The sequence below is a fragment of the Panthera onca genome, chromosome C2, assembly GCF_046562875.1.
Source record: "Panthera onca isolate mPanOnc1 chromosome C2, mPanOnc1 haplotype 2, whole genome shotgun sequence".
NCBI classification, from domain to species: Eukaryota; Metazoa; Chordata; class Mammalia; order Carnivora; family Felidae; genus Panthera; species Panthera onca.
The window spans coordinates 133,647,381-133,660,592 of NC_138347.1; the positions used below are offsets into that span (position 1 = coordinate 133,647,381).

Consider the following 13,212-nt stretch of genomic DNA (forward strand, 5'->3'; position numbering starts at 1 on the left):
GTGTGGCTGCCACAACCCAAGATGGGTGATGGGGTGTCCTTACAGGAAGCAGGAAGCGAAGGGCTCCTCTCTGGACTCCTCTAATACCAATGAATCAATCAGGGCTGTAAACATCTGCCCCAAGTAGATGCAACTCGTGTTTTATGGTGAATCTCAAAACAGACCGTGATGTTCTCTGGTTTCCGGGACCTCTGCAAGTATGCAGGGCCTCCTCAGGTAGAGGGAGGTTTCCAACCTTGCCGCCAGAGAACTAAATGGACTCTTCATTGGTTGTATTCATGAAATGTATACTCTAGAACTGCATAATACACTACTAGCCCCTAAGCATATATAGTGATTTAAATTTAAATTAATAAAAATCAAATAAATTTTTAAATTCAGGTCCTCAGTCATCCTAGCCACATTTCAAGTGGTCAATAGCCAGGTGTGAGTCGTGTCTACCATACTGGACAGCATGGATAGAGAACATTCCCATCATCACAGAAAGTTCTGCTGGATGGTGCTGTGGGACATGTATTCTTAATGAGCCAACCACCTTTCTTAGGTCATTCATCCATTCTACGAATGGTTGCGACCCCTTACACTATACAATGCCTGCTGCTACTGTATTAACACATTAGCATTAGATATTGATATTTAGACAGGAACAAGGGACTCACATCCAAATTAAGACCCGGCTGTTCTGTACAAAGTTCTATGACTTCCAGATGATTTAAAGTATGTACATTCAGAACTAATACTGATGTCTCCAGTTCTAAAGATGTTTGCTGGCATTACAAGGATTGAATCCAAACTCCGTTCCTGACTCTGCTAATTCTTGGAGACAGAACTGCTCAACAGCCAAGACGGCGGTGTCAAAGCCCCCTGCCAGGTTTTGCTGGGATCAACAAATTTGGTGTTGTGTTGCACTTAGAAATCCTGCTGACTGGCAGCCTTCAGGATCTTTACGTGCTGGCATGTTAGCCCCACTCCCCAAACCGCCTCCCGGCTTTGACGCACCCTAGTCACTCAACCTGCCGTCGTGTTAACCCCAAACCCTTTCTCCGCTTGACGAGTTTCCCCAGACCTCTGCCTTAGAGGGCAGCAGACCTTCTGCCTTAGAAGGGCAGCCATCAGCAGTGCTGTACCCCATGTTATCTCCCTCAGAGACAACGCCTTACTGGGGAGGGGGTACCGGTGCCGTGAGACCCAGAAACAGTGTGTATCTCTACAGAGCTTACAGAAACTAGGCAGTTCAATTCATTTCTCAGTGGTTAATTCCAAGGTGCTGCTACTGCTACTTCAAACGGTAATAGTGTCTACAAACAATTTGCACTTTTGGAGCGGCAGGATCCCAGGGGGTAATTAACGAACGGGGAATAATCTTTTTAAAAGTCTTTAAAAGCAACATAGATTGAGGCCACCATCAAAAACAGAATCCCTTTGTTTTCTCTGTCGTGCTAGAAGATACCTGGCCGACTGACTCCTAGAGAGGTTTAGGGAGCACAGGTGGTGGTTTTTGTGGAAAATTCCTCAAGGTGTTAATGAGAAATCAAACGCAGCATGTTCATCAGCTGCGGGGCTTTCTGAATGGGGCAGGCTCTAAAGATGGTCTAAGATGAAAAGAGAAGCAGAGTTCATGAGGGCTGCCCAAGGTTTGTAACTTCCATACCATTGACCATGCCAAGGTAGAAGACTGCATTCACCAGCATGCCTCCTTTCCGGAAGTGGTCACTCATGTGCTCCAACCAGTTGGCATCCAAACCGCTCACCGTCTGGCCATTCTTGGAGACCCGGAGAGGAATAGTGACCGGATAGTATTGCCGGCACTTCTGATGGCTCTTCGGCTTGTTGAAAAGGGCGAGGATCTCCATTTCTGTTGGGATTTGTAAAGAAGGTGGGAGAGAAGAGGTCAAAGAGTGATAAAAACTTGCCTCATCGAGTGTAGTGAATCTCTTAGGAGCCTGAAGAAATGATATCAAAGGTAAACTTTCTGTTGGGTGGCACTATTGCCAAATAAAACCTGATTTCAGGTAGTAAGTTAGGGAGCCTTGAAAGTGACATGGACGTCAAAGGTTGAGCTTCCAATGGCAGGCAGGTGGCACATGGGTTTTGAATCTGGCGTGTAATGAATAGCTGTTATCTGGGATCAATTTGTATAGTCAGGTGTTTGTAAGGACATGGTAGACATTTCTAGAAATTCATACAAAGGTGTTTTGGAAGAAAAAAGTGGACGTATTTGGGTAAGAGCTGGTCTTTTTTATAAAAAAAAAAAAGGTGAATATACAGAGGCACATAAAAATAAAAATACTACTCTAATTCCAGGAACCTTGTATACCCTTGAACTCACTATTTATAAACTGCAGGGGTGTTTCCTGGGGCCGAACCCATAATACTTAATCAAGTACATCGAAAATACACCACTGATATGTAAAAATAAATATGTTCCTGTAAATGAGGGTTCCTGCCTGGAGTGGTAGGTAGGTGGCACTGGGAGTGGGGCTCTGAGCTTTCCCTTTCCTTCATTTATAGCTCAGTTCTTCAAAAATCAATACTCACTAGCACCCAGAAGCTGACCCGCGCCAGCTGTACGCGCTGCTGGGCCATGAGTGAACAGTATCAGCCTCGAGGAGCAAATACCTGGAATTTCAATCTAAGTCCTGAAGGTCTTTTTTTGTGTTACTCATTTAGTCAAGCAATCAGAGTTTACCCAGCTTAAAAAGCTTTGCTAACACAGGCTAGTCAGGAATAGGCTTTGGTTTCCAAAAATATCTATTGGAATAATAAGAAAATCCCCACCCTTCTTTCAGAGAAATATTTTAAAGGTCGTAAACAATGGCTGACATTAGCAACAAGGACAAAGTATGCTCATGCTCCCCTCAGGAGAGACCTGGCCTAGACCCACGTTCCGGGACCGTGTATCCCCTACTTCAGTACTTCACAATTTTGCAGTGTCCAAACACTTGCTGAATTATTCTTCTTTTAAACAGAATTGCTTTCCTTTATTTAAATAAATGAATTTAAAAAGGAAACTTTGTTTCATGACCATAAGGGAAACAACTACCACTTGCTATAAACAGAAGGGAATGATGAGGCACATTAACACCAAATATGTCCATCCACACAACATCTAAAATTATCCCACACAGGTACTGTATTCCGGGCAAAGGAAGTCTTTTACAGCTCCATCTGAGCAAACACCAGCAGGGATCTCTGGGGAGCAGTGCCAGGCCACGACACTTTGTCATCAACAAGAGTTAAGCTACCAGGGGGGCCATTTCTATCCATCGGGTAGAACCAAATAGAAAGAAAGAAAGAAAAAAAGAAAGAAAGAAAGAAAGAAAGAAAGAGAAAGAAAGAGAAAGAAAGAAAGAAAGAAAGAAAGAAAGAAAAAGAAAGAAAGAAAGAAAGAAAGAAAGAAAGGTGCCCATCTTCAAAGATGGCCACCTGGATTTTAAACAACCAAATCTGGCCTATTTATTATTTCCACCCCAAGTTACCTTTCTCAGTCCATTTGCCTGACTCCCGCCAGTAAATGCTTTCCCACAAGAAATTAGGGCTTGGTGTACAGAGGTGGCAATCAGACTATTTCATGACTTTGAAATACACACTTGAGGAATGGAGTCATGCAAAGAAAGGTTTGCCATGGAGGGAAATCAAGCATTGGACTGGAGCTGGCGGGGACAGGATGTGAACTACACGATCAGGCATTTTCCAGTCCAAGGTGCTAGGTGTCCAAATAAAAGCCACACCTACTGAGGACAAGAGGATAAGCAATGCTTTCGTGAATCCCTGACTTCACCTGGATTTCTTCCAAAGCAGACCCTGTAAGTTTTTGAGTGCCAGCAGTTTATTTGCGAAGTGATCCCTGGAAATCCCTCCCAGAGAGGGAGTAGGGGTAGGAAATAGGGAAGAGAGGAAAGCCAGGGAAGGGTGCATTACCGAGCAGGTTACTGCTACGGCCATTGGGGCTCACTTAACTGCACAGAACATACCTCCGATTGCCTTGCCACGGGGCAAGGAAGCCTGGGCATTTCTCTTCAGGGATTGAGGCTACTCCTGAGGTATGAATTCCCTGGGGCAGTGGCCTGCCGGGGCCTGTTCCCATTCCAGACAACGCCTCCAGGCAGAGGCTAAGAAAGCTGTCCTCAGGTGACCCAAGGTGGACCAGAGCACCAGTCACCATAATCTGCTATAGTCAAGCATGAATATATATAGATCAAAAAGAAAAAGAAACCACAACCTCTATATGGAAGAGGTGAGTAGAGAATTTGACAGTGGCCGAAGTCCAAAAATACATGACAACACTTGATCAACCAGAAGAATTCCCCACTTGCATGGTAAGACAGAAACACAACTTTCCCAAATGCGTAAAGAAACAGAAAAAGGGGAAGGCCAAAAGGGGAAGGGAGGGTGCTGGGCTTGAGGTGAAGGGAAGACAGACTGCCGGACGGACGAGGTAGACAGTACGGTGCTGACAGAGCCCCAGCTCTCACATCAGGATCCTCCCCAGGGAGAAGGGCCGAAGCCAGAGACAGAAATAAATTTTTCAGGAAGGAAACGCTGCTGGAATCAAGAGCCTCCAAAAGATTAGTAGTGGTGAAATATTGGGAGAAACCTGATTTCAGATGTGTAACCCTTTAGTTAACTCCCCTGTCCTGCTGTATCCTTGGCCATGCTCCTCTTTCTCATTACTTACATGGAAACCGGCCAAGAGAAACTGTCCCCAAATGATGCCTTTTGATGTTTTAATATTCTGATTCTCCAACACACATCATCACATGAGCAAGCACCGAGAGTTCCAAAAAGAAGTCCCAAGTTTGTTTAAATTTTTTCAGCTGCTCTGTGACTCTGCCATGACCCCAGCTGGAAGATTTTTCCAGACATGGACAGAAAGTCCCAAAGGAGGGGGAAGGCATTGTTTCTGAGAATGTTCTGAGAACAGCCGAAGAATTGGACTGACAGAGCACCCAAGGAGAATCAAGACTGTCTCGCTTGTATTTTTTAATCTTCTGGTCTTTCTCTTTCTCCCTGACACGGGGGGCTTTGCCTTGTGCCATTTGGATCCCCTCTGTCCAGAAAAGTCCCTGTAATATGATAGGGGATGCAGGTATGTTGCTGGATTGACCTAAGCCAGAAAGTGCAGTAAGCTAGGGGAGGAGAAGGGGGCGCTGGGCTTACTGGGTGCTGCCAGCCTGATAGCCAGACCCACGAAGGCCTTGCTAAGCTCCTCAGGAGCAGGGAAGAAGGAAATAGATGCCCAGTTCTGAGGCCCAGGCCAGGCAGTTGGGATTCAGGTACAGGATGGAAGTCTGTGGTCTGTCTGCAGAGAGACAGGCTCCAGAGAGTCTGTGACTGGCAGGTAGCAGGCAGGCTGGTTGGGTCCTGATGTTCCAAGAGACCTCCAGCCTGGAGGGAAGGGAGTGTGCAGCATCTGGCGTAAAGCGTGACTCCCAGGGCTACACTGGGAGGAGGAGGAGACTGGTGAGTTGGCTGGGGCAGAAACATGTGGGAGTCAGACTTGACCCGGTAGCTGCGCTGAGTCGGGGCTAAGTTCTGCTGAGGTGACAGGCAGCGGGTTAAGATGGAAGGTTTGCACTGGGAAGCAGGGCTGTGGGCCCCGTGACGGGATGAGAAGCCAGAAGGGCCTCAGTCCCGTTTGGATTCTTGAATCTGAGAGAAACTGCTTCAGACTTCCGTCAGGCTCGGGTACTAGCAGCAGGACACCTCTGGGCCCGGGCGGGGCTTGTTTGTGGAGGCAAAGTGGGGAAACCAGGCATATACAGCCTTCCACGGGAATCCCCTGGTCAGGACAGCAGCAGCTACGGGCACTTTCACCTCCACCATCTGATGGGACTCTCCCAACCCCCACACGAAGGGCTGCCTCAGTTCTAAGCCCAGAAGCCTTAAGTGGATCCCCCAAACATCACAAGCTGGAAAGTGGCAAAGCCAAGAGTCTTTCAAACCCCCAGCCCTGGGCTGTTTCCAAATCTAACAAGAGGCTAATTTCATCAGTACACAGAAAGCAGGAGCTGTGGACCACGGGTGGGAGCTCAATAGCTGTTTGTTAATGGACTGAGGGAAAGGCCAAAAGATGGCGGCAGGTGGCAGATTTGGGAGGAGGAGAGCCACAGGGTAGCGCCATTCTGGGGGCGCGGGAAGGCGGGGCCACACATCAGAAAGGCCAGACTCAGGAGGACACCTCCTCTCTCTCCCCACACAAGGAGCTGGCTGCCAAGGAGGACTTCTGAATAAAACCCCCTCGGCCAAGAAGTACAGTTGAGGTCACTAGCTTGGGTTTCTGGCTGGCATTTCTGAGCATTTTAAGTGACGAGGCACAGGATAGGAAGGGCAGCGCTTGGAAGATGTTTCAGTATTATTCAGTGGCAGAACAATTTGAATTTGTGTGAACTTTCCTGGCAACAGAGACGCCCAGGGAAGGACAGAAAGGAATATTGGAAGCCAGGAGACAAGGGACAGGTGGATGTCTGGGTATACCTTCCTAACCTTTCCCAGCACCGGCCTTCCCCACCTGGCCTGTCCGTCCATGCTCCCCATCTGCAGAAATGCATCACGAGGGGCCATTCGGAGCAGAGCTACTGGGGTGCTCTGTGTTCACCATAAGGCAGGGGCAGGAGTGGGAAGGGCAGCGTCCAGGAGTGAGGCATGGGGCTGTCCCTGCACCAGCTCAGGCTGTCTCTGCACAGCAACGACACCAAACCATCAGGGAAATTCTCCCCGACCAGGAAATAAAAGTCAATGATCAGGAAGAGAACCACATGATGGGTCCCCAGAGAGACCTGTATGGGTGAAGGGGAGCATAACCTCTGGATCAGAGAGGCCGTTCAAGAGTCCACGGGGAGGGGGAGGGGCAGCCTGCCCCGTGTCTGGATGGTGAATTCACTGGCAAGCCCCATATGAGCAGTCGCAGCCTAGACCCGGCTCCCCTAGGCCTCCTATAAAGGAAATAAATTAAACGAGGAGAAGGAGGGGGAAAGAGGGTGACTCCCTCTGGATTTTTTTTAATTGTCTTGCTGTGATTGCCTATTTAAGCCCACCTGGCAGAAAGAGGAGTAAAAACACTTCACCCTCCTTAGGGGGCCCTGCGAGAAAGGCAAGCTGAAAGCTGAGCAAGCAAGCAGCAGGGAGGGGAAGCTGGGGGGATTTGGGAGGAAGGGTGACGGTGCAAGGAACTGGTAAGACTTCTCAGGAAAAAGATTTAGGAGAGAGGCTTGGGTCAGGTGAAGGCCATGACCAATGTGGGCAGGGTCCCTACATGTCCCGCCTTCGGGAGGCTGAATGCTCAAGCTAGGAGATAAAATGTCACTACTTGAGAGCATGGAAGGTGACTTTCCTCATCTGTGAAATGGGCTAATAATAGCATCTGCCATCATAAAACTGTTGTTGTGAGGCACCATCAAGATGGCTCATCGGAACTTAGAACAGTTCACCCAGAGAGTTACCACCATCATGACTGTCCATCCCCAGCAAGGCCATATATGTGGCCAATAACCCCTGCGTGTTCATTAACTGATGAAAAAAATCCAAAGGCTCATTTGTTCCACACGACGAAGAACAAAGGATAACAATAAGCTGCCTAAGTTTCAGAGAGACCCATGGCCTCATGAGCAGAGAGATAAGAGCCCAGCTTTGTGTGTAAACAACAGCCAGCCAGCTGCCCACTGAGTGAGATTAAAGTGGGGTACTGTAACACGCCCCTCCCCCATGGCTGAAATTCCCCTCCACTGTTGGCCTGACCACTTCCAGACACATACTAACCCATTATTCTTTAGCAGGATCTGGTTTGCTAGTAAAGAGAAGGGACTTGAAGAAATGAGGCACAGGCCAGGACACCTTGGGTGCTGAGGGGTCTTTATGGGTTCAGCAATGGAGGGGGCTCTTTGGGTGAGGGAGACAAACAGCCATAGGCCAGCAGGAGGCACGTGGGGGAAATGGTCCTAGGACAAGTCTCCCCAGTTTAATTCTCCCTGGAGTCAACCAAAGAGGGCAGGAAGTCTGGAAGGAGTCTTGGAGAAAGGTGGATTCTAGAGCAGGAAATCTCAGAAAAGTCCTGAGGGGAATTTCAGTATTGAATGCCTCCTTTCTCAAAGCCAGGGCTCCATGCAAAGGTGGAGGCCAGTGGTCAGGGCTACTGAGCCTGTGTGCCAATAATAACAGCTCACACTTAAGAGTCACGCAGTGCTGAGTGCTTCAGATGTACATCTCGGGGTGCCTGGGTGGCTCAGTCAGTTAAGCGTGCAACTCTTGATCTCAGCTCAGGTCATGATCTCACGGTTCGTCAGATGGAGCCGCAGGTCAGGCTCTGTGCTGACAGTGTGGAGTCTGCTTGGTATTATCTCTCTCTCTGCCTCTCCTCTGCTTCTCTCTCTCAAAATAAATAAAACGTTTTTAAAAATGTACATCTAACCTTTCAACATGAACCTATTGTTCCATCTCTATTTTCCAGGGTAAGAAACTGAGGCACAGGAGGGTATCTTGTCCAAGACTGCCTAGGTAGAAGGTGGCAAATGGAATGTGAGTGGGGTCTGGTTTCTTAACCACAGTGCTGCCTGTCTCCATGACTCCTGGCCCCTTCTTCGGGGGGTGCTGGCTGTGCCTGCCCTGAACTCTCACCCTCGCATGCTCCTCCAAGGAGGTCGGTCTTCCTTCTGGGGATTCAGAACAACACATGCAGCCTAACAGCAATGGGAAGATGGGAAGTTTCTGGAATAACACCTGGACATTCATCAGGAGGCACACACAGGGTCTAAATGTGCTCTCGGCTACTCTGGAGGGAGAAGTCTACCTCAAACAGTGTGAAAAGTTCCATAGCTGAAAAGCCCTACTTTAGAACATATTTAAGAAGGATCCAGCCATAATATTAAACAACAGCCATAATATATCCCAGAATGGAGGCAGTGCCAATCTCTCGCTCTAAATCAACGTTGCAAGTTAAGTCCAGAATGACGACCCACCCTGCAATTTTCTTTCCAGGAAGTACTGACCTAATATAACAAAAGAAACTGTTCCACCTTCTTCTAGATTCTCAGCGCATAAACTGTTCCTCATCATTAAGAAGAGGCTAATTTCAAGAATCAGTAAATGAATAATAACATGAACTAGGAAGATGACCCAGAAGGCCCCCTAAAGCCTGGGGGTCTCCTGGAAGTCTTGTTACCAGTGCACCTTCTGAAGGCTGGAAGAGGCCACGCAGCTCAGACAGGTGCCTGGCTCTTGGGAAATGGCTGGATGCTAGATTTCTTGGAGAAAGAAAAGGAAAGGGAATTACAGGGAAAGGGAGAGAAACTTCACTCACCATGAAGTGAGGGCCTCAGTAAATCTTATTAGTCTATTAGAGTAGAGAGGTATAACAAGATAAGTTCACAGACCAGATCTGCCAATTTCCTAGCCTGGGAGAAGATTTACTCTCTAAATTTCAGTTTACTCAGCTGTAAAATGGGCAATGATACTACAGCTCACCCACATCACACACATCACCACAATTAAGAAACGTTGGCTGCTATTAATAAGTGTTGTTCTTTGAATTTGCCAACCTAAAATGCCTGCTCTAATGGCCGTTACAATGTGATTAGGAGGATTCACATATTGGTGGCCTCTCTTTGGCAGTGTTCTCTCCACACTGCTGATTTGTCAACTATACGCCCTGCCTGAAATCGGGCTGTTTACAGTACCTAGTGAGTTGAATCACCAGTTTCCTGCACAATTTGTCCTTAACTGGTTTTCTTGATTTCTTTCTTTAGGCAGATATTCAAAATGAGGGGACCAAAAGGGAGCACACGTTCAGCATTGGTGCCCAGCATCTTAACACTTTTCCTGTGCTAAGAGCAGGGCAATTCAAGGGTAGCACAAGAGCATGGGGCGAAAATCCCTTAAGTTCTAGAATCTACTTTGAACGTGACATGTCGGAGCGACCAGAAGGCAATTCCGTGTGGTTCTGCTCTCCTGGAAGTCACAACTTCAGTACGCAATCAGTCAGAGGGCCCGGAAAAATGGCTGATGAAGAATGCTTGTGCGATGGACTGCTGTCTCTACACTCTAATTCCATTTCTTTTTTCCTAAAATGCCATGGGGACTACTGAAAAGCTGTTAGCTTCTCTTTTAAGTGGTTGCTGACATACTTACTTCCCGAGAGTGGCTCCTCACTCACTTCCAGCAGGTCACCCTCCGGCCCATCCAGAGTCTTGCTCACCCCGTGTGGAGAAAATTCTGCTCCGTCCCCCTCTCCTGAGGGCAAGCTGGGTTGCTCAGCGATGGGCGTCTCCCCTCCTGGGCCCTGGCCTGGCTCCCGGCTGCCGTCCATCCCCACGGGAGCGCCCGGGTTCTCGTTATTCTCACACCTGCCCGGCTCCTTTTCCGCATCTCTGGCGTCCACTGGGGGGCTGCTGCCTGCCGACCTCGCAGGGCAATGGTACTGAGGTATGACGCCGACAAATTGCAGGCCCTGACTTGCAGCCTCCTGGATCTGTAAGGCAAACAAAATGAAGGGGACTGAGTGAAGGGAACTTTATTCTATCAAAGGGGGACACGGGCAACATCCAAAACGTCTCACCGGAGGATTCTGAGGATGATTCAGTTTGAACACGAAGTCTCTCAAGGTGGCAGGTGTCCCATGTCCCTCTAGGCAGTGGCCTCACCCTAACCCTGGCCCGCCTGGGGACAGACAGCATGGGGCTTGCTCTTTTTAATTATGAAGCATATTGGGGGCGCCTGGGTGGCTCAGTCGGTTAAGCCTCCCACTTCGGCTCAGGTCATGATCTTACAGTTTTGTGGGTTTGAGCCCCACATTGGGCTCTGTGCTGACAGCTCAGAACCTGGAGCCTGCTTTAGATTCTGTGTGTGTGTCTCTCTCTCTGACTCTGCCCTGCTTGTGCTCTTTCTTTCTCAAAAATAAAACATGAAAAAAATTATGAAGCACGTGGCTAAATAGGGCTGGGGTTACCTCTCTTCGCAATACTGCATTAGTCCCTACTGGTTATTTTTTATCTAAGAGGCTGAAAGAAGGTTCCAAAGGATGAGTTGAAACAAAGAGTTTGAAAGAGGAAGTTCATTTTGGTAAGAGTTTATTTTTTCGTTATTTTTTTTTTTTTTTTTCTGGTGAATCGCCTACTTCCTGCCAGTCAGGCTACTGTATAATCCAGTATGTCTATATAGCCATATACTAACTACCAGATGACATTTTATGACCCAAAGAGCTTCCTCTTTTAAACAATTGTTTTGGCAAAGAAGGGCGGAGGTGGGGGAAATCATCACTGCGTGGAGGCTGGTGTGCACATTCCCCACAGCAGGGAAATCTGACGGACAGACACCTGTTCCTTGGTGCTCCGCCTAAGCCAAAGGCACCTGAAAGCCATGCTGGGCCCACAGGTGTTGCTACGGCTGTCTCGTGACTCTGCAGGCTACGGGATACACCATCCAGTCTAGGTAACAGGTAACTTGCTTCTCACTTCCTGAGCCTGCAAGATGGCGGGGGGGGGGGGGGGGGGGGGGGTTGGGGAGGCTAATGACCACACAAAGTACTAAGGCACTTTAACTCTACCCTCCCTGACAGATACCCCTGGGCAACTGAATGTAATAGTTGTATGTGAAAGAAAAATTGAAAGTAACAGCCTAATAAAATCAAGCAAGAGCCGACCCAAACTGGAAAATCGGCTTTAAGAGACATCCTGGGCAAGGATGCTCAGGTCATTTTACAGATAAATCAGGAAGTGAAGACCTCAGAGTTGTGTAAGTCTTAGTCACCAGCCTCTGAGTGGATGACCTCAGAAAATCTTGAGGCCTCTGTAGCGATCATCCACTGTCATTTGAGAATTAGTAAGAAACACCAGCATGGAGCTACTCTTTCTAAGGGAGAAGTAAGCCGTGACCACCCTCCTTGGATGAAACGCCCTAACTTTAAGCCGAAGGTCATTTTAGTTCAACAGTGCACACTCTAGAAGGTAATCTACAGCAGTTACAAATATACCATCCAGTCTTTCTATAAAGTCTAGCTTTTTCTAGAAATAATGACAACAACAGTAGGGATTACCATCTACTGTAGACCTACTAAGTCCCAGACACTGTACTAGGCATTTTACATAAATCGTCTGTTTAATCCTTCAAAGACACCACATGGTATCATTATCTCCATTTCAGATGAGGATACTGAGGCCCAGAGACATTACAGTCATAAAGTAAGCAGTGAGTAGCTGAGGTTCAAAGCCAGGTCTGACTCAGACCCAAGTTCATTCTCAATCACTAGACCAAGTGGATGCCTCTCAAGGCATCATCAAGTACATATGTGTTCTCGGACATATATGTGTCCACACATATGCCCGTGGCTGGCTCAATTCACTTTTTTTTTTTTTTCATGAAATTTATTGTCAAATTGGTTTCCATACAACCCCCAGTGCTCATCCCAAAAGGTGCCCTCCTCAATACCCATCACCCACCCTCCCCTCCCTCCCACCCCCCATCAACCCTCAGTTTGTTCTCAGTTTTTAACAGTCTCTTATGCTTTGGCTCTCTCCCACTCTAACCTCTTTTTTTTTTTTCCTTCCCCTCCCCCATGGGTTTCTGTTACGTTTCTCAGGATCCACATAAGAGTGAAACCATATGGTATCTGTCTTTCTCTGTATGGCTTATTTCACTTAGCATCACACTCTCCAGTTCCATCCACGTTGCTACAAAAGGCCATATTTCATTCTTTCTCATTGCCACGTAGTATTCCATTGTGTATATAAACCACAATTTCTTTATCCATTCATCAGTTGATGGACATTTAGGCTCTTTCCATAATTTGGCTATTGTTGAGAGTGCTGCTATAAACATTGGGGTACAAGTGCCCCTATGCATCAGTACTCCTGTATCCCTTGGGTAAATTCCTAGCAGTGCTATTGCTGGGTCATAGGGTAGGTCTATTTTTAATTTTCTGAGGAACCTCCACACTGCTTTCCAGAGCGGCTGCACCAATTTGCATTCCCACCAACAGTGCAAGAGGGTTCCTGTTTCTCCACATCCTCTCCAGCATCTATAGTCTCCTGATTTGTTCATTTTGGCCACTCTGACTGGCGTGAGGTGATATCTGAGTGTGGTTTTGATTTGTATTTCCCTGATAAGGAGAGACGTTGAACATCTTTTCATGTGCCTGTTTGCCATCCGGATGTCTTCTTTAGAGAAGTGTCTATTCATGTTTTCTGCCCATTTCTTCACTGGGTTATTTGTTTTTCGGGTGTG

General features: G+C 47.5%; 1 protein-coding gene across 4 annotated transcripts in view; it reads right to left on the reverse strand.

The window, feature by feature from the left end:
• RFTN1 (raftlin, lipid raft linker 1) overlaps positions 1 to 13,212 on the reverse strand; it is a 213,859-nt gene that overhangs the window by 60,055 nt on the left and 140,592 nt on the right. For all 4 annotated transcript variants that reach the window (XM_078432384.2, XM_078432381.2, XM_078432382.2 and 1 more), the window contains exons 5-6: positions 10,123 to 10,462; positions 1,652 to 1,855 (exon numbers count right to left, since the gene is read on the reverse strand). In XM_078432384.2, coding sequence (XP_078288510.1) covers positions 1,652 to 1,855; positions 10,123 to 10,462 — 544 coding nt within the window. The remainder of the gene's footprint in view (positions 1 to 1,651; positions 1,856 to 10,122; positions 10,463 to 13,212) is intronic.